The sequence below is a fragment of the Selaginella moellendorffii genome, unplaced genomic scaffold, assembly GCF_000143415.4.
Source record: "Selaginella moellendorffii unplaced genomic scaffold, v1.0 SELMOscaffold_7, whole genome shotgun sequence".
NCBI lineage: Eukaryota > Viridiplantae > Streptophyta > Lycopodiopsida > Selaginellales > Selaginellaceae > Selaginella > Selaginella moellendorffii.
The window spans coordinates 216,087-242,242 of NW_003314268.1; the positions used below are offsets into that span (position 1 = coordinate 216,087).

Below are 26,156 nucleotides of genomic sequence, written 5' to 3' on the forward strand. Positions count from 1 at the left end.
TTTTGCCATTTCCCGGCTTGTCGCTCTCGGTGTTCTCATCAAGTACGTCCTAGCAAGTGTTTCCAGGAGTCGTCCTACAAACTCCCGCTTCCTTGGCCCTCGTAACAATATTAGGGACTTAAGTAACTCGGGAAGAGTTACCCGCACTTTTCCTTTCAAGGCAATCGGTCTTGGTGAGTCCTGCTGAGCTCGAAACAACGATATGTAGTGTGGTTGCATCAGAGTAACACATTAGGCCGCTCATGAATGGTCGCATCTCTTTCCTTCCGTCCAAGGTATACCTTCAGAAACCATAGTTTTCAATGAGATCAGATTGACAGAAGAAAGGATAACTTACCTGGTGCCTGTGTTTGTTGACAGAAGCAGGTGATAATGCATATACTGAGTGAAAGGAGTTCTTTCATCGACATGGCACATATCTACGTATCCGTCAACCACATAAAGTGGGCCTGGTTCCAGCGAAGGAATAAGAACATCGCCTCCAACATATCCACGCAGCAGGGGGTGACTATCTCCAAATGTGAGATTACATGCAGCCCTATCCTTGTCTTGTCCCATATGCATCACCAATCGCAGCGTGCAAGGAGCTCCTCCAATATTTCCTGCCAGTTTTTCGTGGATAATGACGTGGCTGCTCTCAAGCCGCGAGTTGAGGTATGTCCTTGACTTGAAATCACTGAGATCGCCAGTCAATACCTCGTGCTGAATATTTTTTGACAGGTAGTTGTGTGCGTCGTGGACAATTCCATTCGCAACTCTCTCTGCAACTATAGAGATGGTGCTGACCGGATTCAATCCAACGGAGCATGGAATCAAAGAGGCATCGCAGACGTAGAGGCCAGAATGAACTTTCGTTGGCTGATTCAACTGATATTTGTTCTTCTCAGGGAAGAAAACCTGGCCGCTTGCGTTTGTCACGCCAGTGGATGAGTCTGGTGCTGCGTTGCAACCTCCCAAAAGATGAACTGTAACACTTCTGAAGCGACTCATGTATAGCTTCCCACGAAGGCGGGCTGCCAACCTTTCAGCGGTCCGAAGCTTCTGGTGAAAAAGTAAGTCCTTCGCTGCACTGTATTCCAGTCTTCCTGTTGCCTTGTCTAGCTTGATTTGCCCGTCAGCAGCGTCATATCCCATCATATTCAGGACTAGAGCTTGGCTGTTTTGCATTCCTGTCCATTGCTTGATGTGTTCCCATATACCAACAAGGAATCCGTAGTCATGCTGGCCATAAGTAATCACTCCCCTCAGTAAAGTCTCGGGAGTTGCTCGAGGAATAGAGGATCCCTGTAAGAGTGTTTAGCTTAAGTGTTTTCAAGGTAATATTACCTGTATGGTAAAACCAAGTGATGATGTGTGTGAACTTGATATGACTGGTCCAGGACGTAGCTGCATGGGAGTCCTTGAGAACTCATTTTCTCTTAGTCCTCGAGCTTGAGTTTGTGCAGCTGTGCCTGTTATGTAAGCGATATTATTTCCATTGGAGCTAACTCCGTGCCCCAACTGTTGGGACAGTTGTAGGCCTCGCTCTTTTGATCTCAGGAGGATCTCGTTCGTGCCAAGAACACCAGCTGAAGTAGAAAAGGGATGTTAGCGACGAAAGATCAAAGCGTTTACAGGGTGGTACCAGCTAGAATGACGTAGTCTGCTGAAATATAATTCACTTCATTCAGGTACACACGCCACCTTCTAGTAACTACTGATTTGCAATTTGCTTCGTGATTGCAGGGTTGACAATTAAATTCTTCTGCGTGGCTAGAGGTATCCAAGATGAACATCACTTCCGTCTGCGTGCAAATTCTGGCTCCGGCCTGCACATACGATTTCCGTAAGAAGATGTGCCTTCAGTTTTCGCTGGAAAAGTACCTGTGCGGCTAGTTCGAGGTAATTTTTGTCTGTTGAGCTCTTTGCATTGTACCTGCATCCTGATAGACAGTTACCGCATGAAATACATTCCTTTTGTGTAACTCCAGCAGCATTCTTCCTCTGTTTGAAACTTATTGTCAACTTCATGGAATCTTTTGCTGCATCTTCGATCTCGTTTGCAATTTGGTCTAGCACTTTGGACTTTGGCGGCTCATTCTGAGCATATTCCGGCTCCAGAATGCTGTGGGATTGTGCTTCATATTTCTCCCAGTCTTCCTCCCACTCGCTTGGCCATTTTGGATGCTTTCGTGCTCTTTTCGGTGTGGGCATTATAATGCCAGCATTCACTAGTGAGCCTCCTCCCAGTCCTGAGCCAACTAGTGCGATCGAGTCTCCGTTGCTGTGCACCTGCAAAAATGGACTAACTGTGTCATGTGTTTGAACACAATGCGGTGACTCACCTCATAAAGAGCATTCCTCTTTCCTATTCTTCCAAACGGAGTGAAAAATCGCATATTGGAAATCAGCTGCCATGGCGTTGCTGGAAACTCGTGAGGATCCCATCGTCTTCCCTTTTCTAGAACACACACACGGAGCCCCGCTTTTGCAAGTCGATAGGCAGCAATTGATCCTCCGTAGCCCGATCCAACAACAACAGCATCGTATCCGACTTTGATGGTACACTCAGCTTGTGTTTGAGACATTCCTACTGTGCTTACAGGCTTTCGAATGGGAAGACTGGACTGGAGTACCTCTTATCAGAGTACGCAGGTGGATTGCTTATATAGTCATCACTAACACACATTCTTTTATGCACATTTTTCTTTACTGATCCTGTTAAATCAATCCAGGGCTTAAGCGACTAGCTCAGGACTCGGACAGTGCCATAAATCGACAAGTTTCAATTGCCATTACGTGTTGGACGTTTATGCTGTATCCATAACGCGGAATTTCATGGTCTTTTGTGTTGTTACAGGCTTTCAATCAGCCTCAAAAGACCAGCAAGTGGCCAAAGACGCGTGTACAGTGTTTTAAACATCTTAGCTGGATTCAGTATTGGAAGAGTATTCGTTTACTTGGTAGCGCTATACTATTTCAGAGTTATTTATGGTAAGCACGACCTGAGAAAAACTCGAAAACAGTACCTTTTGAGTTAAACAGGGCATTTTCTTTGCTATCAGCATAAAAAATTTCACTTCGTCAACACGGGGAATGGTATGAATGGGTAGAAATTTGGCTTCTTGAGAAACCATCACTGCATACTTGCCCTTCCCTTGCAGACCTGACCACTATTCAAGTCACGCCCAAGTTATGAAAATTTTCAAGCAGGGCATAAAACTAGACCAGATTCGCTTTACTTGACCAGACGGTCTTTCTTTCTCAGATCAAACAGCGGGCGTCAACAGCGTGGAACGAAAAGCTTGAAAAGAAATTTGTGGAACGAACTAGCTTCCAGGACGGATCCACGAGTCCTATAAACATGGAACACTTTGGAACAAACATTCTCATTCAAAGGTCTGTAAGTCTGTCTCTATGTTCATGGAAGGGGGTGGAACATTCACAAGACTACCAAAGTTTTATTAATTAAGATAAACAGTCAACTTTGGTCAAAACGCAGGCTAGGGTTGCTCATCTTGCCGCTGGCTTGGCGGGCGCTAGCACTGCGATCGACCGCGGGATCTCTAGGCTCCCTTCCCTGGCCAAATCCGTGCCGATCGGGAGGCGCCGGGAGAATGCAGGGAAGATTTCGGCCATGGCGGACAAGGTATGAGCGGAATTTCTAGCAAGATAGCTAGTGATGGAGTGTTTTCTCTGCAAATAGGCCGGAGAAGCAACGGATCGGAGCGTCACTCATCCTGTCTCGTTCTCAAGAGTATGAGATTTTTTCCTTTTCTTCTCTTGTGCTAACATTGTTTCTTCAGGGGTGAAACGTTAACTTCCATAGCCCGCCAATACAGCACTTCTGTGCAAACTATCGCTCTAGCAAATAAGATTGACGACATTGATTTGCTACAGACAACGGCACTAGCGAGCTGGCGTGATCGAGCAGAGACTGGCCGGAGGCGCTGGCAGAGGTGCTGAGAGAGGGCTGGCTTGAGGCACCGAGCGGTACTGGAGCGCTGAGTGAGGCGCTGGTGTGCGAGAGCGGCCTAAGGCGCTGGCAGAGGCGCTGAGAGGAGGCACCGAGCAGAGACTGCGCTAGGGTGCTGAGCAAGGCGAGATGATAGCCAAATCGAGCCTGGCCATCTTAGAGATGGATGGTTTGAAAGTTTGATCGATCGATTGGATCCATTTGCGTGGTTTTATAGCACGAATCCTTATAAACTAGTAGTATTTGTAGGTGCATGGCTTTGGGAGCGCCAGGCAAAGGTCGTGCGTTATATTTTTAGGTAGACCTAACCCTAATGCTCTGTGCTGGGCACTTGACACTGGCCAGAGGTCATAGAGGCTGCTGGGACTGGACAGAGGAGTGCGTATGGAGCGTTGAAGTGTTGTCCAAAGGCAAGCGAGCAAAGGCAATGCTGAGCACTGTGAGAGGGCAGGTGTTTCCTGAGAGGGAGATCCTCCATGGGATGATTCAGGAGGTAGAGAGCCATGGGTTCCAAAGAGGCAAAGCTATAGGTTTCTGAGAGGGAGACAGATTCATGCCATGGATACACACAAAGTGCTTGGATGTAGAGGGAGAGTGATCTTAGATTCATGTCATCAAGATCAAGTGAGAGTGTTAAGATTTACGCTCTCTATGATGATCCTAGGTGGCACTCCTGCCACCTCAGTTGATCATGTATATATATAAGCTATAATGTTATATTTGATTATCCTTGTCCATCGTAGCTCTTCATTGAGAAGCTCTCGCTCACTGAAAACAAGACGAGAGAGAATTTGTAGTTTTCTCGTTTCTCGTTCGTTTTTGCAGCAGGAGAGCTGAGACAAGATGGAGGCTTGGTATATGGACGACTTAAGTTAATATCAGCGGCAGCCGCATCACCTCAACCCAGTCCAGCTCGTTTAAGCTCGCAGGTTTTCTGTGAGATTTCTTTGTTCTGTCTCACCTTGGAAACGCTTTGGTGCCCTGGGTGTTTTGCACTGCAATCTTGACGCAGATCAGTACGAGACCGACTCAAAGCTACAGGAGATACGAAAGAAGCGAGGATACTCATGTCAGGTTTGGATCGGAAGAGACGAGCAAAGCTACAGTAATTTGCAAAAAAAGCTTACGTTGATTTCTTTGTTTCACACAGGATATCATCACCGTGAGTCCGGAGAAGCTGCCAAACTACGAGCACAAGATCAGGAGCTTCTTCGAGGAGCACATCCATCTGGACAAGGAGATCCGCTACTGCCTCGATGCAAGCGGTAACTAGCAAACTCGGCTTCCAATTTATACCAAAAGCGATAGTAGTAAGTGAGAAGAACAGCTTGATGGAAGTATCGTTTGACAAACGCAGGCTACTTCAATTTTTGCGATCAGTGGATATTTGGGTGAAGAAGGGAGACATGATCGTACTTCCTGCTGGAAGCTACCATCGCTTCACTCTGGATAACAACAATTACGTCAAGGTGGTATTGAGATCACACACGAATTTATCTCCTGATGCTTCGGTTTCGAGCAGGCAATGCGTCTCTTTGTGGGAGAACCAGTTTGGACGCCACAGGACGAGCAACATATTCGTATCATACTCCGTATCACAAGGCCGTTTGTTGGTGCCAGGAAACAATTGCACCACAGTGAAGTGTTTATAAATCATTGACTACTTGGCTTTGTATTGATTATTAAATAGTAATAATAATAAAGATATATGTATAGTGTTTCTTTTGGAGGCTATGTCAAAACGCTCACTTAGATCCTGGCCAAAATGCCTTCATACGATAGAGAAATGAATCAGGTCTGGCATTTACGGTGAAAGCCCAGTTGCGGCATCTGGTGTAGGTGGTGGGTTTGCTAGAAAAGGGGGGCTATCTAGGCCTACGCAAGGTCAATCTTTCATAGGATCAATGAGGGAAATCCACTTGTGGTTTGGAGTTGTCCTGACGGGCATACAGAACAGTATCTATTCTGCTTGTTTGTAACTTGTCACTCCCTGACATTAGCATGATCAATTCTCTGATCTACATTGAAGATTTCAACGAGACTTGCTTCTACGGAAATATGTTATTAAAATCTGCAGCAATCATAATATTCTATTTGAAGTATAAAGAAAGAAAACATTTATTTACAATAAATATGTAGTGACATTCATAGCACTTTGGAGAAACACCAGACTTACCGATTTTCTGGAAGAAGTTTGTGATGCCTGACCACCAACCACAAAGCAACACCTACAACTGACATCCATGCTATCACAAGGAGATTCAGAGAATGAACTCCAAACCTCCACGAGGGTGGTTTCTCCACTGCTTTCTTTGAACAAAGTCAACTAATAGAAGGGAAGGAAGTTCTCTACAGTAGCATATGAGCAATGCATACAGTAAATACAGTGGTGAACATACTCCCAACCACGGAATGTATGGGGCCGACATACGGGACTATAATTGCAAAGAAACAGATCATGGAAATAAGCAGTAGCCTGATTCATGGAATCCCAACCATTTCTCCCACACCAAGTATATCGGATCGCAATGAATCCAAACTGCATGAACTGAACCAATCAAGCAGCCGAATTTGAGCTTCTCCCACTGGTAAATCATCATCAGAACAATTGAAGTAGACTGTCTTGAACTGCTTTGGTTTCCTCATTGCATCAGTGATTTCACTGTCATGATCAGAAGTTCTTACCATGGTATCCAAGCGAAAAACAGGGACCTTCTAAAGCATTCATAAAGAATTGATCATGAGCGGTGGCGTCTTAACATTGAGAGGGCCGAGTTCCCGGAGTATGAGAAAGCTTCCGTCTGATTCCTTCGGATTGTTTTCAGTCAAGCACCGATCTGATTTCCTGGGATTGTTTTCAGTCCAGCGCCGACTTCGTCCTCCAAATAAACCTTTTCGCGCCAATTTTAAATTCCCCTCATGCGCCGTGGGGTTCGAACCTACGACCACAAGGTTATAAATTGAAGATGCACAAGCATGGGCTTATATCGACAATCAGATTATAGAGACTCACTAGGAACACACTAGTCCTTTTTAAGAACAAACACACAATTCTCCACAAGGCATCTCCATAAAAACCATGGCGGCAAAAACTGATGTATATCCGCGGCGAAACAAATCGCCGTGCTGCTTGGATGAGCACGCCCTCATGCCATTTCCCTGGCCCTTTGGAACTCACTTTCACTGGTGCCATCTTGGTCTAAAAGAAAGCTATCAAAATTTAAAGTTCTGAAACAGAGGAGGATCGCTGCCGCACGTAGATCCCGCATTGCCTCAAGCTAATGCTCGATTGGATGGATCCATTTCTTTTTTTCTCGCGTGGCTATGGAGTCGTGAGCTGATGGCTTTCTCGATCTAGGTCGAAATAATGATTCTCCTGGCCTCTTCTAAAGAAAGTGCTCTCGTTTGCCATCCAAACAGCAAGCACGAGCTTCTATGTGTTCGTTTAGGCTACTGCTCTCTTGAGATGCAAACAAATGCTTTTATCGAGTGAAACCGCAAACAAATTTCTACTTGTGTTGATCAAGACCGATCTTTCTTCCCAAAAAGCGTGCCAGATATATTGCAGCCAAAGATCATCATCGCTACTGGATTCATCCCGAGAATGTTTGTTAAAGATCATCATGAAACCTCTTCTTCGTTGCTTTAGTTCATCTCTTGCACTCCAGGCTTCAGATCTCAAGACTTCCATTAATTTTCTACCTGGAGTGATCATGGAGGTCGGCCAATTAACACTCTATTTGAAGGACTCATTGCTTTTATGTGGGGACAAAGCGATACTTATAATCCAGGCTATTACTAAGTCTGAAATAGCAGCTCTTCCAATACCCAGTCGCATGCCCAGTTTCTTTGGCAAGCTCGTGTAAGTGGGTCAACCACACAGTATAACCATTCTTTGAAGCATAATTTAAAAGGGACAATGTGAAAGAGAGCTGTGATATCAATCTAAGTCTCTGACCACGCGATCTTCTGGCTGCCCGGCAAGAGGTTAGAAACAAAACTCCGATATTTCGTTCAAGTCATAATAAAGCTCTTTCATTCAGCTTTAAATGCCTCGTTGCTCAACATTAAATACCTGAACTGGTTTGATAAAGCTAGCTCGCCGACTAGGCTGTAGAACTAGAGTAATCTCTATGGCTTTCCTCGTAACCTCCTCATTTGCCTCGCGTTCATTTCTCTGCCCCCATATGAGCAAGTATAAGCCGAAGATAATCGTGAGCCCTCCCACCAGAGTTCCCAATCGCAAGCTTTCCTTCAAGAAGAAATAGCTTAGACACGCCGTGATAATAGTTTCCAGTGGTTGATACGCTGCCACTACCACCGGGCCTCCTTCTTTCACCGCCCACGATTGAATCCCTGATACAATCCCCGATCCAATTACTCCTGCGTAGACGATGCTCAGAGCTTCCCCGAGTTTGATGTTCGTCCACAAGCTCCACTGTGGCTCAAACGCCGCTCCAACCACCGGGAGCTGGATCACACTCGAGAGGCACGACATGGAAGCGAAAGTTACTGGAGCTGGGAAAGATTTGAGTACTGGAGCCTGGAGGATGAGAAAGAGCGCAAAAGAGAGGCCCGATAGGAGGAGAAAGATTGCTCCCAGATGCCATGAAACCATCTTATAGTGGACCTCGCCAGTGAAGAAGTAGAGTACATGGCTCTCCACAATGTTGGAGACGATCGCCGACGAGCCTTGATCATCCTTGGTGTGGAAGACTGCGAATTTGCCCTCGAGAACAACGGGACCTCTGTAGATCGACAAGATGATTGAACCAACAAGACCGATCAGCGCTCCCGAGAGCTTGGCGATGCCATGCCTTTGTCTCAAGTCAATCTTTTCCAGCTTGAAGAAACACGCAAGAACAAACGTCATTATAGGGATGCAGTTGCGGATGGTCGATGTAACCATGACCGACGTCAAACCCAGGCCGACCAGGTAACAAAGCTGGTTCATCGTCACCCCCAAGAACCCTAGGAAAAAGAAGTAGAAAACCTCCTTGAAAGTGAGCTTCCTCCAGTTCTTGCGCTCGAAGATGATTCCAGAGATTCCCAACACGATGGTGGCGAGACAATTCCTGTAAAACGTGAACGCCGTCTTTCCCACGCCTTGGTCGAGAGCTACTCGGCTCAAAACTTCGAATCCAGCAAAGAGAGCTTGTGTTGTGCCAAGTGAGAGATAGAGCCTCAACTTTCCAGCACAATTTTGTAGAGAAGAATTATCGTTATTCATACTCCTTCGATCGTTGATGTCTATGCGTAACTCTTGTGGTGTTGTACAAACCACAGCCATTATCCAACAAAGGGAGAGGAGCTTGATGAAAATCCTTCAAGATTTCTAGGGCTTTTATATGCTAACTCAAATGCCGTGTTATGGATGCATGAACGTCCAACACGTAACTTGTTACTCATAAGACCACCTTTTTAACCGAGTACTGAGAGTTAAACACAGTGCATTTTCTTTGCAGGTAGTCAAAAAGGTAGAACTTGACTATCTGAGAAACCATCACTGAATACGGCCACTATTCAAGTAAAGCCCCGCTATTTGATTATTGATACCTTGACTAATTTGAAAGAAAGACCGTCAACGCAAATCTGGTCTAGTTCTATGCCGAGCTTGAAAATTTTCAAAACTTCTAGTCAACAGCGTGGAACGAAATTCCCATGGAAGGGACAAGAGCTTGAGAGGAACGAATTAGCTTCCACAAGTCGGATCCACGAGTTTTATAAACAGACAACAATGTTTCTCATTCAAAGGTATGTATATGTTCATGGAAGTCCTTGTAAGGAGCAAGTTTTGGTGGTACATGGAAGTTATATTAATTAAGATAAATGGTCAAATTTGGTCAAAACGTAGCCGTTTGAGATGAAATTCTTTTACGCAAAGCCCTAGCTCGGTCTCGCGCTATGCAGGCTAGGGTTGCTCATCTCGGCGCTGGCTTGGCGGGCGCTAGCACCGCGGTTGACCGCGGGATCTCCAGGCTCCCTTCCCTGGCCATATCCGTGCCGATCGGGAGGCGCCGGGAGAATGCAGGGAAGATTTCGGCCGTGGCGGACAAGGTATGAGCGGAATTTCTAGCAAGATAGCTAGTGATGGAGTGTTTTCTCTGCGAATAGGCCGGAGAAGCAACCGATCGGAGCGTCACTCATCCTGTCTCGTTCTCCATTTGCCATAATGTTCAAGAGTATGGGATTTTTTGCTCTCTTAATTTTCTTCTCTTGTGCTAACATTGTTTCTTCAGGGGTGAAACGTTAACTTCCATAGCCCGCCAATACAGCACTTCTGTGCAAACTATCGCTCTAGCAAATAAGATTGACGACATTGATTTGCTACAAACTGGTCGCGTCTTGCTAGTGCCTGTCCAACCGAGAGTGTTCCAAAAGGTAAACAAAACGTTCATTTCGCACGTACCACGAACTATGGCTTCTTTCTTCAGGTTGCTGCTTTGGTCATCCAGGACACACCATCGACCTCGGAAGAAATTATCAGCACTGTTGCACAACCACGGTCACCTGTTCCTCCATGGATGGTGTCAGGATTTCCAAACTTCGTAAGCTTTTCTTTGTACTAAGTCGTCATATCAACGTGTTGTTTTATGCAGGTAAGCTTCACGGCTCCGTTACTCTTGCTGGTTCCGGTTGTGCTTCTTGGCTTTCGAAAACTCCTACAAGAAGCGCAGAACAGAATAAAAGTAGAAGTCTCTAGGACGCAAGCTGAGAAAGAGCTGTGGGATGTACAACGCCGTCCACGACTTCATCGCTGGCAAAGGATCCTCGACGGCGATAGAGAATCCGAAGTGGCTGTTCCGGGCGATGGACAGCGGCTGGTATAATCCTCTTACACGCAAGCCTTGACGTGAGACTGAATGCCATGTCTTTTTCAGGAGGGAGCTGAGAGTGAGACAGAAGAGCAGAGGAAAGCACGAGAAGAGGAAGAATTACGCAAGTCTTACGCTGAACTCGAGGCAACGTACATGCAGTTCCTTGCAGACAGTGGACTGTCTCGGTCTGGGTATTGGCGCGGTGGAATGCCTTCGTCTTCACACCACGATGGGTAACTTTCTGCCGTTATTTGTAAATTACGCTCGTGTAACATAGCTCTGAACTCCAGGTGCTTGATATAGACAGACTGATTTGTGCATAAAGTTACTTGCGCTTGGTTTGTGTTTGTCAGACAGGGATGATTGAGACTACAGCCATGGCCTTGTGGATCGACGATCGGCGAGGTGAGTGGCATCGAATTTAACTTGAAAGCTCCATCGCTTCTGACTCTCTTCTCGCTTGTCAACAGATTCATGCATCTAATCTATGCGGCCAAAGGTGCACAAGCTTCCAGCGGGGTACTGTTCCATCCTTTTGCCGAGTGCAGTGCATTGGACCCCAGGCAAGTAGTAAACAATACCCGCCGCTATCAAATTGGCCCATTTGATCCACTGACAGAAACACTTGCAACTTGCAGGAAGTTTATTTTTTTCTTGACAAAGAAGAAAAAGACTTACGCATATGCAAACAAGCCGACGAGAGATTCCGTAGTGGCATATGTCACGTACATTCCCCGGGTGCGAACTCCAATGTCGAGCGCTGCGTTAAATTTTCAGATAAACGCTGCTGGTATTTGCCCACGCAATCGCTCGCAAAAGTCTTCTCCAGCCTGTATGCAAAACAGTGGCTCTATACAACCAAACCGTTCTTATAACACTTGTTCCATCCGATGGATGGCGGGTCTTATTTAAAGAAAGGATCAACTCTTTTATAATCAACCATCGAGCGACTGTCTGGTTCTTCAGTTTCTTCCTCTCGCTCATTGACTTGTTCTTCAGCTCCGCTCCGAAGATCCTACTCGCTTCGTCCTTTCATCTATCCATCGAGCTGAAGAACGAGAATCAATCTCAAGAAGTGATCGCGGCCTCGAGAATCTCTTGCTCTCGGAAAACGAGACGAGAGAGAACCTGTAGTTTTCTCTTTTCTCGTTCGTTTTTTGCAGCAGGAGAGCTGAGACAAGATGGAGGCTTGGTATATGGACGACTCGAGTGAAGATCAGCGGCAGCCGCATCACCTCAACCCAGTCCAGCTCGTTTCGCACGAGAAGCTCGCAGGTTTTCTGTGAGATTTCTTTGTTTTTCTGCTTCTCACCTTGGAAACGTTTTGGTGCCTTGCAGCTCTGGGCGTTTTGCACTGGAATCTCGACGCAGATCGGTACGAGACCGATTCAAAGCTACAGGAGATACGAAAGAAGCGAGGATACTCATATCAGGTAGCTCTTGGATCGGAAAAGACGAGCAAAGCTGCAGTAATTTGCAAAAAAAGCTTATGTTGATTTCTTTGTTTCACAAAGGATATCATCACCGTGAGTCCGGAGAAGCTGCCAAACTACGAGCAAAAGATCAGGAGCTTCTTCGAGGAGCACATCCATCTGGACGAGGAGATCCGCTACTGCCTCGATGGAAGCGGTAACTAGCAAACTCGGTTTTCCATTTATACCAAAAGCGATAGTAGTAAGTGAGAAGAACAGCTTGATGTAAGTAACGTTTGGCAAACGCAGGCTACTTCGATGTGAGAGACTTGGGCGATCGGTGGATTCGTATTTGGGTGAAGAAGGGAGACATGATCGTGCTTCCTGCTGGAAGCTACCATCGCTTCACTCTGGATAACAGCAATTACATCAAGGTGGCATTGAGATCGCACACGAATTTATCTTCTGATGCTTCGGTTTCGAGCAGGCAATGCGTCTCTTTGTGGGAGAACCAGTTTGGACGCCTTACAACAGGCCACAGGACGAGCACCCAGTCAGGTAACATATTCGTATCATACTCGGTTATCTAAAGGCCGTTTGCTGGTGCCAGGAAACAATACATTAGCTTGTTTGCACCGCAGTGAAGTGTTTATAAATCAATGACTACGTGCATTTCTACTTGGCTTTGTATTTCTTATTAAATTATAATAAGAATAAAGATATATGTATAGTGTTTCTTTTGAAGGCTATGTCAAAACGCTCACTTAGATCCTGGCCAAAATGCCTTCACATGATAGAGAAATGAATCAGGTCTGGCATTTACGGTGAAAGCCCAGTTGCGGCATCTGGTGTAGGTGGTGGACTTGCTAGAACAAAAAAGGGGGCTCTCTAGGCCTACACAAGGTCAATCTTTCACAGGATCAATGAGGGAAATCCACTTGTGGTTTGGACTTGTCCTGACGGGCATACAGAACAGTACCTACTCTGCTTGTTCTTAACTTGTCACTCCTGACATTAACATGATCAGTTCTCACATCTACATTGAAAATTTCAACGAGACTTGCTTCTACGTGGTCAGTTGGGAATATAAATCCATGCCACAAAGAGATATTTGTAAATGATTAATCACGTTAGACGATATAATTTTTCGTTATTAAAATCTAAGAAAATCAAGTATGTAATGGCATTTAGAGCACTTTGGAGAAACACCAGACCTACCGATTTTCTGGAAGAGGTTTGTGATGCCTGACCACCAACCATAAAGCAACACTTACAACAGACACCCAGATTCAGGCAATAAACTCCAAGCCTCCACGAGGGTGGCATTCTTTGAACAAAGTCAACTAATAGAAGTGAACGAACTCACAATTTGAGACGATGAAGTTCTCTATGAGCAGTGCATACAGTAAATCCAGTGGTGAACATACTCCCAACCCCGAATGTATGGGGCCGACATACGGAACCATAATTGCAAATAAATAGATCATGAGGCAAGAGGCATCCATGACAAGGAGATAAGCAGTAGCGTGATTCATGGATTCCCAACCGTTTCTAGTGTATCGGGTCGCAATGAATCCAAACTGCATGAACTGAGCTTCCAATCAAGCAGCCGAATTTGAGCTTCTCCCACAAAAGCTTACCTAGTAAATCATCGTCAGAACAATTGAAGTAGACTGTCTTGAACTGTTTTTTTTCTCTCATTGCATCAGTGATTTCACTGTCAAGATCAGAGGTTCTTACCATGGTATCCAAGCGAAAAACAGGGACCTTGTAAAGCATTCATAGATAATTGATCAAGAGTGATGGCGTCTTAACATTGAGAGGGCCGAGCGGTGTATGAGAAAGCTTCCGTCTGACTTCTTGGGATTTGTTTTCAGTCGAGCGATCGATATGTCTGATTTCTTGGGATTGTTTTCCGATCGACATGATCTATTGCCATACCCATGACCAGTCCATCTTAAATTAGTTGCGCGTACGTGAGCCCTACTGCCACAAATTACAACGTCCAGAATCACACTGCGTTTGTGGCCTCATTCCACGCTCCGGCATGTGGTGCAGCCAAAGAGTCAACAGGGCATGACCGGGCCGCGGGCTAGTCCAGATCCCCTGATCATTGCCACCCACGTCTCGTCGGCATCAGTGCAAGATGCGCTGCCTATGCTTGCTGGGCATGGAATCGAACAACTCCTTTCCTGAGCAAAGGTGCTAGCACTGTGAGCTCTGGAGCATCTCGTTGGCCTCGTCATGAACATCAAGCTCCGCCATCCAGTTGAAGATCTCGCTCGCCTCCGCCACCTTGCGTAGGCCGCCATCATCTGGATCCCCCACGTCCTCCAAATGCCCGTTGTTCACAAACCATTTGCGCGCCAATTTTAAAATCCCCTCATGCAAATAGTGGCTGATGTATATCCGCGGGGAAACAAATCGCTGTGCAGAGTGCTTGAATGAGCACGCCCCCGTGGCCCTTTGGAACTTTCCCTAGCCTAAAAGTAAACTATAAAGCTGCTTGGATTTCTTTTTTCTCTCGTGACGGATTCGTGAGCTGATCGCTTTCTTGATCTAGGTCGAAATAATGATTCTCCTGGCCTCTCCTAAAGAAAGTGCTCTCGTTTGCCATCCAAACAGCAAGCACAAGGAAAACAGGGAAACTGAGCTTCTATGTGTTCATTTAGGCTACTGCTCTCGACGAAAACAGATGCATTTATCGTGTGAAACTGCGATTTCTACTTGTGTTGATCAAGACTGATCTTTTCTTCCCAAAAAGTGTGCCAGATATATTGCAAGAAAAGATCACCATCTCTACTGGATTCATCTTGAGAATGTTTGTTAAAGATCATCATAGGTGAAATCTATATATATATATATATATATATATATATAAATAAAGTTTTGGTTTTAAGATTGTGAGTGCTTGGAATATGGAAAGGGAATATAGAAAATGTGCATATCAATTAGCTTAAAAACCCTAGCTTATATATAAGAGTGAGTGGTCTGGATTGAAACCAATCCAACAGCTACCAAAATTCCACTACACTAATATTAGTATACAACATTGTAGCCGTACACTTGGCCCTCACATCATTCCCTCCTCTCAGAATAATGGAAGACCATTAGAGTTCTCTTGTAGATGGGCTGGGATCTAGAGGAACGTCAGGAGGAGGCATCGATGGATCTATAGATGGTATTAACTGCTCTTGATCCCTTTGTATGAAGTGTTTCAACTGCTACACATGCACAATCTCTGGAGGATCGATCTATTGGATGTCATGCCAAACTTCATAAACTTGTGGTCTAACTTGCCGCAACACCCGATACAATCCTTTCCACTGTGCAAAGAGCCCCTTAGATAAACCACGTACTGTAAGATGGGGAAAATGAACTAACACCAAATCATCCACTTTGTACTTTGTAAATGGACGATGATGGGAGTTGTAACACCGTTGTTGTCCCACTTGTGTGCGGCCTAAGTGTTCAATAGACTCTGCTTGGACAAATGGAAGAATGCTCAACACGACGATGTTTTATATGCCCACCTAGAATAGGAGAATCATGGTAGGCATGAAGAAACAGTGGAATAAAGACAGAAGGCACAACTAACCGTAAATGATCATCAAGATCTGTCCTCACAAAATAAAGAAGGCCATTTTCAAGGCGATATTGAGAATGTAAATGCCGAAAAGGCAAGTCATCAGCAAATGATGTAGAATTCTCAAACCCATCTCGAAGCCTTCGAATCCACGACTCAATCTTTTGAGCTTCGCGAACCTCATCAAGAGAAGGTAAATCTTCCTCTGCGCCTTGTGGACACTAAACATCAAGTACAACAACTGTTGATGGCACAGAATCCTCGTCTAAAAAATCCACAGATGTTGGAACAATAGGCTCATCAGAAACATGAGAAGGGAGTGGAGAAGGAAGAGGAGCTCAAGAAAGGCCATCAGCATCAACCATAGAACTCCCTGGGCGATGAACAACATCAAAATCATATATCTGAAGCTTCAAAGCCCACTGAGCAGTACGACCAACCAGGTTCTTCCGCTTTAATAATGAAGTAACAGCATGGTTACCTTCAAGTAACGTCTGAGAACCATATAGATATACATGAAGTTTCTCGAAACCCCAAATTGCTGCTAAACACTCTTTCTTTGTCATGAAGTAGTTCATCTCCGCTAGTTGTAATGTACGGCTTATATATGCAATGGGATGGTGCTGGCCAGGCACACTCGAGCTCTCTTGCATCAACACACCTTCAAGACCAATGTCAGAAGCATCCACGCGCAAAATAAAAGGTCGAGTGTAGTTAGGAAATGCCAAAACTAAAGGAGTCGTCAATAGCTCTTTGAGATCCACGAACACCCGCTCACAATCTGGAGACCAGATGAAAGATGACGTTGATGACTTCAGCAACACTCGCAACGGTGCAGTGTGATCAGAAAGATGATCCACAAAACGACCAAGATACTGCACCTTGCCCAAGAAGTGTTGCACATCATTCACACACTTCAGAGTAGGGAACTTTAGAACAGCCACAAGTTTGTCAGGATCAACTTACAAACCCTCATGAGAAATACGGTACCCAAGATAAGTTGTGTCCTTGGACCCAAACACGCACTTCGACTAGTTCAGCTTTAAACCAACATTATGTAGCTGATCCAACACTTTACAAACATCACGAACGTGCTCCTCCCACGTCCCCTCCGAGTGGATCAAGATATCATCAATGAAATCAGCCGTCACCTCCGGCATATCACAAAGAACCTCGTCCATCATCCACTAGAAAGTTGCTAGAGCATTGTTCAAATCAAACAGCATCACTAAGAACTTATACAAACCAAATAGTATACGAAAAGTAGTCTTAGGAATATCTTTTTCGGCCATTGGTAGTTACTAGTACCCAACAACAAGATTTGGTGAACTAACAACTTCGCCCCAGACAATCCAAGAGATTAGCAATGTCAGAAAGAGGGTACATATCTGGGATCGTCACTTCATTTAATGGATGATAGTCGATGCAAAAACGAATACTCCCATCAAGCTTCGTCACCAGATGAGGTTCACATGCTCAAGGATTCTGTGACTTTCAAATAACACCCTTTTCTAATATCTTCTTGACATTTGCATTTAAAATCTTAATCTTTTTTAGGTGACCGATAATGAATAGGAACCTTGATTGGACGAGCATCCCCAGTTGGAATCGGATAACATGTGGCAATCTTAGCCTTAGATGATAGGTCAAAGTCAAAGAGATCGGCATACTCCTTCATGAACCGATCAACCATTGCAACACAAAGACTGTTGGAGGGATTGGAAAAGGGAAGAGTGGAACAAGACAAAAACATAGAAGGAAATAATGGGGAGACAAAAGTAATGGAAGTAGAGGTAGAAGTAAAGGGACGAAAAGGTATAAAAGTGAGAGGAATTAATGAAACATAAGGAAGTATGAGACAAGGGGGAGAAGCTTCAAAGTCACACTTGGCATGATTGCGCTAAAACAAATCCATACCAAGAATGAAGTCAAAAGTTTGACTCGACACCACCCGCAATGATTGCAACTCAAGCTCGAAATCACCCACACGCACAACCAAGTCCGCCTCATCTCATGCATATGCATGTGTACGGCCGTTGCCATAAAGAATGAAAATTGGTTCTACCACATAACGCAAGTATAGATGGCAACGTGTGGCAACAGGTCGAGCAATAGAAGATTCAAATCTGTATCAACCAACATGGAGAGAATAATAGGAGACCTCTTGTTATAAAAACGAGCTTGGAAAGTAAAAACTAAATGAATCGGTGCCAAATGAACCCCTTGATGATACTCCCGAAAGAAAGATGGAAGGGTCATTGACTTATTTGCGCAAGGTCCCTCAATTACTCATGCGACTTCGTGTTTCCCAAATGCATCTCAGTGTCCAAACCTTCCACTACAACAGCATTAACGGGACATTGCTGATGCCAAAATCTCCACCTAGGAAATGGAGGTTGCCAATCCGGAAAATGCCAACAACGCCAATAAGTATGACCAACTTCATTACATGCCCAATAGTGAACATCACGGCCATGACCACGTCCTCGCCTTTGTCCTTGGACTCGAGCAGCAGCAACATCAACCTCCATTGGAACAGGACCATCACTTATAGGAAGTGGAGTTGAAGGACGTGCTGTGAGAAGTAAAAGATGCGATGTCTCATAACGTTGTGCCAAACGAAGAGCATCATCAAGGGTGGCGGGAGCAAGTGCATGCACAAGTTCGATAAAATCTTGATGAAGTGCTAGCCACAACATTTCTAGCTTGATCTGCTCCGACATATTTGGCTCCGCACGAAGTAAAAGACTTCGGAAACAAACACCAAATTGCATCACCGACTCATATGACCTTTGACGAAGATAATGCAATTGTTGGAAGGCATTATCACGGTCATTGGCGTCCAAAGGAGCGTTTGAAGATGTCCAGGAGAACACTCCAATCCCCACGAGTGGTTGTGCTCAAACCATTGTACCATTGCAATGCCGTCCTTTGGAGACACGTGGGAAACTCACGCAAACATCGAGCATCATTCCAAGAACGATATGTGGCAATCACTGTGAAGTGATCAAACCAATGGTACACATCATCCCCAAGATTCCCATGAAAAAACTCCGGCCGAACGTAAGGATTGGCACCAAGAGTAGAAGGAGTTGTACCACATGCCGTGAACACCACCATCAACTGAGTTTGATTGTTCAATTGCAAACACATAGCATCAAGCAATTGTACCAACTGCTATTTCAGAGGCAAAGGAGGAGATTGCTGATCTGCCATGAAGACGAACGAAAAAAGAAAGAGCAAAAAAAGAAATGACAAAAAGTTAAAAGGAAATGCTAGATCTAGACAATGCAAAAAGCTATATCTAAACCAAAATCCTGAAAGGAAAGAACAAAAGAAAGGAAGTGGAAAAAGTTAGATCTAGATAATACACAAACTAAATTTAAACCAAAATTGCCCCTCACCTCTACCAATGTGAGTGCTTAGAATATGGAAAGAGAATATAGAAAATATGTATATCAATTAGCCCAAAAACCCTAGTTTATATATAGAAGTGAATAGTTCGGATTGAAACCAATCCAACATCTACCAAAATCCCACTATACTAACATTAGAATACAACATCATAGCTGTACACTTGGCCCTCACAAGATGAAATTTAATGGACACTTGCAAGTGGTAGAGGCCAGTGGCCCATTGGGAGGTACCTGGGGCTCACAAGCACATTTAACTCATGCCACTAATCTCACCCCTGCAACTGCCTCTCTTTATACATTGCCCAACGTGGATCCTTTATTCCAAAGGAAGCAAACATCATTGACCGGATCAAACAAAGTCTTGGGGTTGGATAAGGCAATACTTCTTTGTTGCTTTAGTTCATCTCTTTCACTTTAGGCTTCAGATCTCAAGACTTCCATTAATTTTCTGCCGTGGGGAACATGGAAGTTTAATAGCATGCTGGAGTGATCAGTTCTGGGATTGTGAACTGGAGGCCAGCCACTTAACACTCTATTTGAAGGAGTCATCGCTTTTATGTGGGACAAAGCGAAGCTTATAATCCTATTACTAAGTCTGAAAGAGCTGCTCCTCCAATACCCCATGCCCAGTTTCTTTGGCAAGCTCGTTTAAGTGGGTCAACCAACACAGTATAATCATTCTTTGAAGCATAATTTAAAAGGGACAATGTGAAAGAGAGCTGTGATATGAATCTAAATCTCTGACCACGCGATCTTCCAGTTGCCCGGTTAGAAACAAAACCCTGATATTTCGTTCTTCACTAGACTTTTCTCCCAGACAAGTCCAGCTAAGCAAATTTGACAAACGTCCTTGAAGAAAAACAAATGAACACTGAGAGAAGTTCCTAGTTTTCTTTGCATTATACTTAGTTTACAACAATAAAGCTCTTTCATTCAGCTTTAAATGCCTCGTTGCTCAACATCAAATACCTGAGCTGGTTTGATAAAGCTAGCTCGCCGACTAGGCTGTAGAACTAGAGTAATCTCTGTGGCTTTCCTCGTAACCTCCTCATTTGCCTCGCGTTCCTTTCTCTGCCCCCATATGAGCAAGTATAAGCCGAAGATAATCGTGAGCCCTCCCACCAGAGTTCCCAATCGCAAGCTTTCCTTCAAGAAAAAATAGCTTAGACACGCCGTGATAATAGTTTCCAGTGGTTGATACGCTGCCACTACCACCGGGCCTCCTTCTTTCACCGCCCACGATTGAATCCCTGATACAATCCCCGATCCAATTACTCCTGCGTAGACGATGCTCAGAGCTTCCCCGAGTTTGATGTTCGTCCACAAGCTCCACTGTGGCTCAAACGCCGCTCCAACAACCGGGAGCTGGATCACACTCGAGAGGCACGACATGGAAGCGAAAGTTACTGGAGCTGGGAAAGATTTGAGTACTGGAGCCTGGAGGATGAGAAAGAGCGCAAAAGAGAGGCCCGATAGGAGGAGAAAGATTGCTCCCAGATGCCATGAAACCATCTTATAGTGGAGCTCGCCAGTGAAGAGGTGGAGTACATGGCTCTCCACAATGTTGGAGACGATCGCCGACGAGCCTTGATCATCCTTGGTGTGGAAGACTGCGAATTTGCCCTCAAGAACCACGGGACCTTTGTAGATCGACAAGATGATTGAACCAACAAGACCGATCAGCGCTCCCGAGAGCTTGGCGATGCCATGCCTTTGTCTCAAGTCAACCTTTTCCAGCTTGAAGAAACACGCAAGAACAAACGTCATTATAGGGATGCAGTTGCGGATGGCAGATGTAACCATGACCGACGTCAAACCCAGGCCGACCAGGTAACAAAGCTGGTTCATCGTCACCCCCAAGAACCCTAGGAAAAAGAAGTAGAAAACCTCCTTGAAAGTGAGCTTCCTCCAGTTCTTGCGCTCGAAGATGATTCCAGAGATTCCCAACACGATGGTGGCGAGACAATTCCTGTAAAACGTGAACGCCGTCTTTCCCACGCCTTGGTCGAGAGCTACTCGGCTCAAAACTTCGAATCCAGCAAAGAGAGCTTGTGTTGCGCCAAGTGAGAGATAGAGCCTCAACTTTCCAGCACAATTTTGTAGAGAAGAATTATCGTTATTCATACTCCTTTGATCGTTGATGTCTATGCGTAACTCTTGTGGTGTTGTAGAAAACACAGCCATTATCCAACAAAGGGAGAGGAGCTATGAAAATCCTTCAAGATCTCTAGGGCTTTTATATGCAAAATAAAAAGGTCCAGTAAAGTTTGGTTTAATAAATCCCCAACATAATTCTGAAAAGGAATAACTAAAGAAAAAGGTAATCTGGTCGAGTAAAAGGTATGGCAAAGTTGACATTTCTGAGGTGAGATCAAGGGATGTAGAAACTTGTTGACTTAAAACGAGCACATAAAACTTACACGTATATGCGATATGTCGTTAAGCTATGAAAGATCTGATCTGGAGAAATTCCGAGCTTGTAAATGCCTATCAAGGCAAAAACAAAGAAACAAAACCACCTGGCCCGACTAAAATCAAAGGCAAACCTGGAACAACATATACAAGCTTGGCACGCATGCATGAGCTCTTTAAATCTCGTAAATTATGTACTCGGATTGGCATCGCTACAAAAAAGAATCTGGTATGCTTTATATACACTTGCAACCAATAGAATCTCGGTTTCCTTTACGTTCTAAAAGTTTTCCTTTTGAAAGTCAAACTTGGTGATGTTATGGTGGCTGTATTCCTTGCATAGCGCATCCAATTCCTTGCCAAGAGCCGGGGCTCCACAGTAAAACACACCTGAAAATTTTGTCACGTTTTAGCAAAGAAAAGCTCACAAACATACCAATTCTCGCGCCTCTGTGCAGCTTCTCCAGCCTCGACAGAACCTTTCTCCAGTTTGGACGGGCAAAGTGAGTCTTAACCTGGCCAAAGATGAAGAACACATATAAGAGAACTAGAAACACGAAGAAATTCAAGGAAAGAGGCTAGAAAAGTACCCGAGTTCCCGAAATAATATCGACACCATTCCGTGCATGCTGTAGACTTTGCACCATCGTAATCAGGGCCGATCGAACATCGCCCTCTTCGTAAACACTCGTCAAATAGTTATGTAGCTCGATAACAGCCTGAGAAAGCATCGTAAGAACGTGTAAGAATGGAAACATCATACGAAAACTTCCAACCTTGGAGTCAATCTCGGCAACTTCGTTCATGACACCTTTGAACCAGTCGAAAGATCCTTGCTCTCGTGTAACCCAGTAGAAGTAAGCGTTCGTGGGAGTCCAGCCGGGGACCGTGGAGTTCCCTGGACTTCTTCTAGGGCTGGGCATTGGGATCCTCACGTCGGCGCTCGTCTCGTTCTTCTTCATGTTGTTGAGCATGTCTTTGAGAACACTGATGAAGGGAGTGGCTCCAATGCCCAGGCCGACGAGAAGGAGAATGTCGTAGGAGGTGTAGTCCTGCGATGGAGCTCCGTAAGGCCCATCGATGAAGAGCTTTGGAAAGCTGCGAAGGATTGGATCATAGATTAGTCCTTGCGGCTCTCTCTAAAGGAAAAGTAAAGATGGCTTACTTTGAGCTCTCCCCGGAGTTCCATGCCTCGGCACGCAGCAATCCACTCTTGCCACCAGCGGATGGTTCGCAAATTTGCGAGAACACGTTCTTAAGTTCTGCCGTCCAGTCACCGAGAGTTCTGATGTGAACGCTGAGATACTCGTCGCCTGGAGCGGAAGTGATTGAGAATGGATGCCTGTAACACGATCACATAGACAAGTTCTTGAGAATCATTATAAAAAAAATGGGAAAAAAATGTGAAAGAAGCTCACCACTCAAATGGAGAGACTGCTGGACAGTTCAAGACCATGTACATTCCACTCTTGTACCGAAAGTTTGGAGGCTTGGTCATGTACAAAGCCATGACGTTGCCAGAGTAGATAGCCACCTGAAGAGTTTGACAAAAAGGAACCAGATTTTCAATCTCCATGCAAACAACGGTGGTGAAGTTCTACCTTTACGACTTTCACCGGATAAACCGTAGACTTGAAAACCCTGCGAATCCTTTCAAACGCATAGAGAAGGACAGGTATCGCAACATACATCCAAGTCTGTGTTTGAAAGAAAAAAGTAAGAACGTGAACTTGGAGCAAGAAGATCTTACAGTTTTTTGCTGCCATTTGTAAGTCAGGTAGAGGAAGATGCCGTGGATGATGAGGAGCACGTAGACGATGATGAAGAGGTGATGTGTGTACCAAAACGTGTTGAATCCCGTCATCCGGTGGAAAGGCCACGGGAACTTGACGAGATTTCGCCGAAACTTGTGAGTTGCGAGTGTGAAAGCTATGGCCATGAGAACCACCATGACAATCCCCGTCACTCCCTCCACGCCCTTGACAACCTCCCAGTAAGTTGGCTGCCTATAGTTGAATCCACGCCCGATCTTCGCGATGAATTCCTCCTCGTCGTAGCTCACAAGCCTCGGGATATCGCAAGTTATATGCATTCCTCCGTGGAGAAGAACACCCACGACGATTCCAGCCGCTATAGTCTGCTCGAAGGGAGAAAACGTGTAAACATCAGGAAAACAGCTAGCTAGAACTTTACCTTGTGAAAGTTGATATTGTCGTTGAAAGGCACGACCTGGTTGAGCCAAGTCGATCTCAAGTACGTGAGAAAGTTCCGACACATTGGAAACAAAATCAAAGCCATGTTGAGCTTGAGAGTCTCGGCGGCACCTTTGGCGATGCACAGACAATATCCCATGACATCAAACGCGGCCTTGTTCCGGTACTGGACGAACTTCCAGGTGAAAAGCCCGACGCACGCAGCGATCCACAGCGCCAGCACCCAAATCCTCTTCCAGTTCTCGGCCAGGAAATACTTGGTCTTGGACTTGATCTCGTGCAAGCGGTCCCGTCTGTGTGGTGGAACCAGTGCTTGACTTAGCATCTGGCTTACGTTTTGTGTGGAGTATCGCTGCGAGGCACCGACAATCTCACCACGTAGGAGAGTTTCAAGCTGCCATAGCTGCCAAGAAAGTGACACAAAGTCTAGAGTGAGCGAGTGATTTGGTCGTGAGCTTAACGAGAGTCAAAGATGGATGGCAAACCTCGACATAACCCAGATTGTCCGGGTCTAATTCTTCCATGATCAGCGCCGCGTACTCGTCGGCTTGCTCCTTGAGTTTCGAGAGCTTGTTCTCACTCGCGCTTATTTTAATGACCTGGACAAAGAAATTTTTCGCGATCGTTAGTCAGCGTCGTCGTAGCAAGCAATAGTGGAACAAAAGAATAGAAATTTTTTCGTTAGTCAGCGTCGTCGTAGAAAAGCAATAGTGAAACAAAAGAATGGAAGAAAGCTTGCCTCTTTCACTTCTTCTTCCGTAATCCTTCCGTCGGAATTTTTGTCGCACCTGTGCAAAACCGTTGAGTTGAAAGAACAGGAAAATTGAGATTTTTACGTACATGTCGAAGAAGATTTCGAGCCTGGAATCGAAGCTCGGGTCGGAGATCCAGAACCAAAACTCGCGAGCCTGGTCTTTATCGATTTTGAGCCGGTTCACGTCCATTTTGCGGGCTAGGCAATCGAACAACTGTCCCGCAAACTCCTTTGAATCTTTCATACCTGTAGATCCAAGACAAAAGAGGCTGAGATTTGATTCCGACAGATCGATCGTGAGAAAAGGTCAAGCAAAAAACGCACACAATGCGGCCACTGTAGTGCTGCAGACTTTCGACAGTCATCACATGCAGTGGCATCGCAACCAATGCGGACAATGATAGGAGCGAGAAACCATTCCAAGATCGAGAAATGCGGCGGACCCATCACGGAGTCACCAGAGCAATCCCCTGGGAATCACGAACCAGCGAGACCCACGTCCCCAGCAGCGAGAAATCGCAGCGGCAAGCCAGGAAATCGAGGAGCTCGAGCAAAACGAGCACGAGACCGGTGGAACCCACGACAGATCGTGTCGGGATGATCCGACCCACGTGATCCGATCGCCAGCCCAGGCCTCGGATCGAGAGAAGGAGCGATCCAAACCCAACAAGATCAAACGAGGCCAAGAACAAGAAAACTCACCAATGCAAGCTCCAAAATCGGCGCGCGAGAGGAATCCATCCACGGCCAGGGAGTCGAACCGCGTCGCCACATCCTGCCATAGCTGCTCCCGGTCGGCCTTCTCGGTGGCCTTGCTGATGAATCGAAGCCCCCTGATGGCGGTCTCGGCGGAGGATTTGGTGCGCGGGAGCCTAGCCCCGCCCGCCGCCGCCGGCGGCCCCTTGTTGGTACCACTCCGGCTGAACGAGAGCTTCTTGAGCTCCTGGGAGAATTGCTTCCACTTGGAGGACGTGATCCTCTTGGCGCTATGGTCGGAGCTGCTGTTTAGGCTGTTGATCTCTAGCAGCGAGTCGTCGCTGTCGGCCGTCTCGATCTGGAGCTCCACGAGAACCTCGCCGCCGGTGCCCGTGTTTGCGGAGCTCGTTCGCGACGTACCCCTGGATCTGGCGCCAGCGCCAGACAAGTTCCTCATCTCGACCGTTATGTGATCCTCTTTCACCATCGAGCGATGGATGCTTGCTCGCTCTTCCTTCTCTGCTCTCTAGCCACTCTGTGGCGCATTTGTTATATGGTGATAGACCTTGGGCCGCGCTGGAGTAAATGGAAATCGCGTCTCGCGTGATGTTTTGACCAGGCAACGAAGCTAGCAAGGAAACTCTTGCCGGCGGCCATAGCCGAAAAGCTGCACGTATAATAGTAGCACATGTGGTCGCCCACTCACAAAAAAATTCGTGGACATTTTTATTACTAAAATATTTCTTTTTGATTTTTATGCTATAAAGTATCTTTGTTTTTGGAAGATAAGGTATGGTAGTGCTTTTTGCGTGTCGATTATCCCCCAGTGGTGTAGAGACTCAATTCAACATTTCCACAAAAATATCATAGTGGCCGCCACGCAAAAAAGATTGA

General features: G+C 45.6%; 4 protein-coding genes and 1 pseudogene across 5 annotated transcripts; 3 read left to right on the forward strand and 2 right to left on the reverse strand.

Annotated features, from left to right (window-relative positions):
* The first annotated feature begins 4,798 nt into the window (after positions 1-4,798).
* Positions 4,799-5,854, forward strand: LOC9652694 (annotated as a pseudogene).
* Positions 5,855-9,836: 3,982 nt separating this feature from the next.
* Positions 9,837-11,077, forward strand: LOC112345151. Its single transcript, XM_024671334.1, has 6 exons — positions 9,837-10,012; positions 10,070-10,137; positions 10,195-10,336; positions 10,390-10,503; positions 10,555-10,779; positions 10,837-11,077. The coding sequence occupies exons 1-6, from the start codon at positions 9,860-9,862 to the stop codon at positions 11,008-11,010; spliced, it is 876 nt and encodes a 291-aa protein (XP_024527102.1). The 5' UTR covers positions 9,837-9,859; the 3' UTR covers positions 11,011-11,077.
* Positions 11,078-11,126: 49 nt separating this feature from the next.
* On the forward strand, positions 11,127-12,929 carry LOC9652695 (1,2-dihydroxy-3-keto-5-methylthiopentene dioxygenase 3). Its single transcript, XM_002966079.2, has 7 exons — positions 11,127-11,178; positions 11,244-12,048; positions 12,112-12,206; positions 12,288-12,402; positions 12,495-12,619; positions 12,673-12,743; positions 12,796-12,929. The coding sequence occupies exons 2-7, from the start codon at positions 11,955-11,957 to the stop codon at positions 12,827-12,829; spliced, it is 534 nt and encodes a 177-aa protein (XP_002966125.1). The 5' UTR covers positions 11,127-11,178; positions 11,244-11,954; the 3' UTR covers positions 12,830-12,929.
* A 1,461-nt stretch (positions 12,930-14,390) lies between these two features.
* Positions 14,391-21,371, reverse strand: LOC9652218 (WAT1-related protein At3g18200). The gene is made up of 2 exons (XM_024671178.1): positions 20,157-21,371; positions 14,391-14,612 (listed from the first exon to the last, which is right to left on the reverse strand). Exons 1-2 carry the CDS (start codon positions 21,369-21,371, stop codon positions 14,391-14,393), a joined length of 1,437 nt encoding a protein of 478 aa, XP_024526946.1.
* A 392-nt stretch (positions 21,372-21,763) lies between these two features.
* On the reverse strand, positions 21,764-25,934 carry LOC9652696 (respiratory burst oxidase homolog protein F). Of its 2 annotated transcripts, XM_024671093.1 has the most exons (13): positions 25,269-25,933; positions 24,653-24,812; positions 24,552-24,600; positions 24,298-24,411; positions 23,793-24,215; positions 23,350-23,736; positions 23,201-23,296; positions 23,018-23,133; positions 22,765-22,941; positions 22,376-22,697; positions 22,190-22,318; positions 22,036-22,114; positions 21,764-21,989 (listed from the first exon to the last, which is right to left on the reverse strand). In XM_024671093.1, exons 1-13 carry the CDS (start codon positions 25,747-25,749, stop codon positions 21,880-21,882), a joined length of 2,643 nt encoding a protein of 880 aa, XP_024526861.1. In that variant the 5' UTR covers positions 25,750-25,933; the 3' UTR covers positions 21,764-21,879. The 2 variants fall into 2 exon arrangements, with proteins under 2 accessions (XP_024526861.1, XP_024526860.1); XM_024671092.1 differs by having other exon boundaries at positions 22,190-22,697; positions 25,269-25,934.
* Between the last annotated feature and the right edge of the window lie 222 nt (positions 25,935-26,156).

Bases quoted from the DNA above. Each gene is read 5' to 3' on its own strand.
- LOC112345151 (XM_024671334.1), top strand. From the start codon at position 9,860: ATGCAGGCTAGGGTTGCTCATCTCGGCGCTGGCTTGGCGGGCGCTAGC. The intron at 10,504-10,554 runs GTAAGCTTTTCT...TGTTTTATGCAG, and splicing joins TGTCAGGATTTCCAAACTTC to GTAAGCTTCACGGCTCCGTT. The intron at 10,780-10,836 runs GTATAATCCTCT...TGTCTTTTTCAG, and splicing joins CGGGCGATGGACAGCGGCTG to GAGGGAGCTGAGAGTGAGAC.
- LOC9652695 (XM_002966079.2), top strand. From the start codon at position 11,955: ATGGAGGCTTGGTATATGGACGACTCGAGTGAAGATCAGCGGCAGCCG. The intron at 12,207-12,287 runs GTAGCTCTTGGA...TGTTTCACAAAG, and splicing joins AGCGAGGATACTCATATCAG to GATATCATCACCGTGAGTCC. The intron at 12,744-12,795 runs GTAACATATTCG...TGCTGGTGCCAG, and splicing joins CAGGACGAGCACCCAGTCAG to GAAACAATACATTAGCTTGT.
- LOC9652218 (XM_024671178.1), bottom strand. From the start codon at position 21,371: ATGGCTGTGTTTTCTACAACACCACAAGAGTTACGCATAGACATCAAC. The intron at 14,613-20,156 runs GTATTTGATGTT...CACTCTGCACAG, and splicing joins GCTTTATCAAACCAGCTCAG to CGATTTGTTTCCCCGCGGAT.
- LOC9652696 (XM_024671092.1), bottom strand. From the start codon at position 25,749: ATGGTGAAAGAGGATCACATAACGGTCGAGATGAGGAACTTGTCTGGC. The intron at 22,115-22,189 runs GTACTTTTCTAG...ATCTTTGGCCAG, and splicing joins ATATTATTTCGGGAACTCGG to GTTAAGACTCACTTTGCCCG. The intron at 21,990-22,035 runs GTATGTTTGTGA...CAAAATTTTCAG, and splicing joins GCACAGAGGCGCGAGAATTG to GTGTGTTTTACTGTGGAGCC.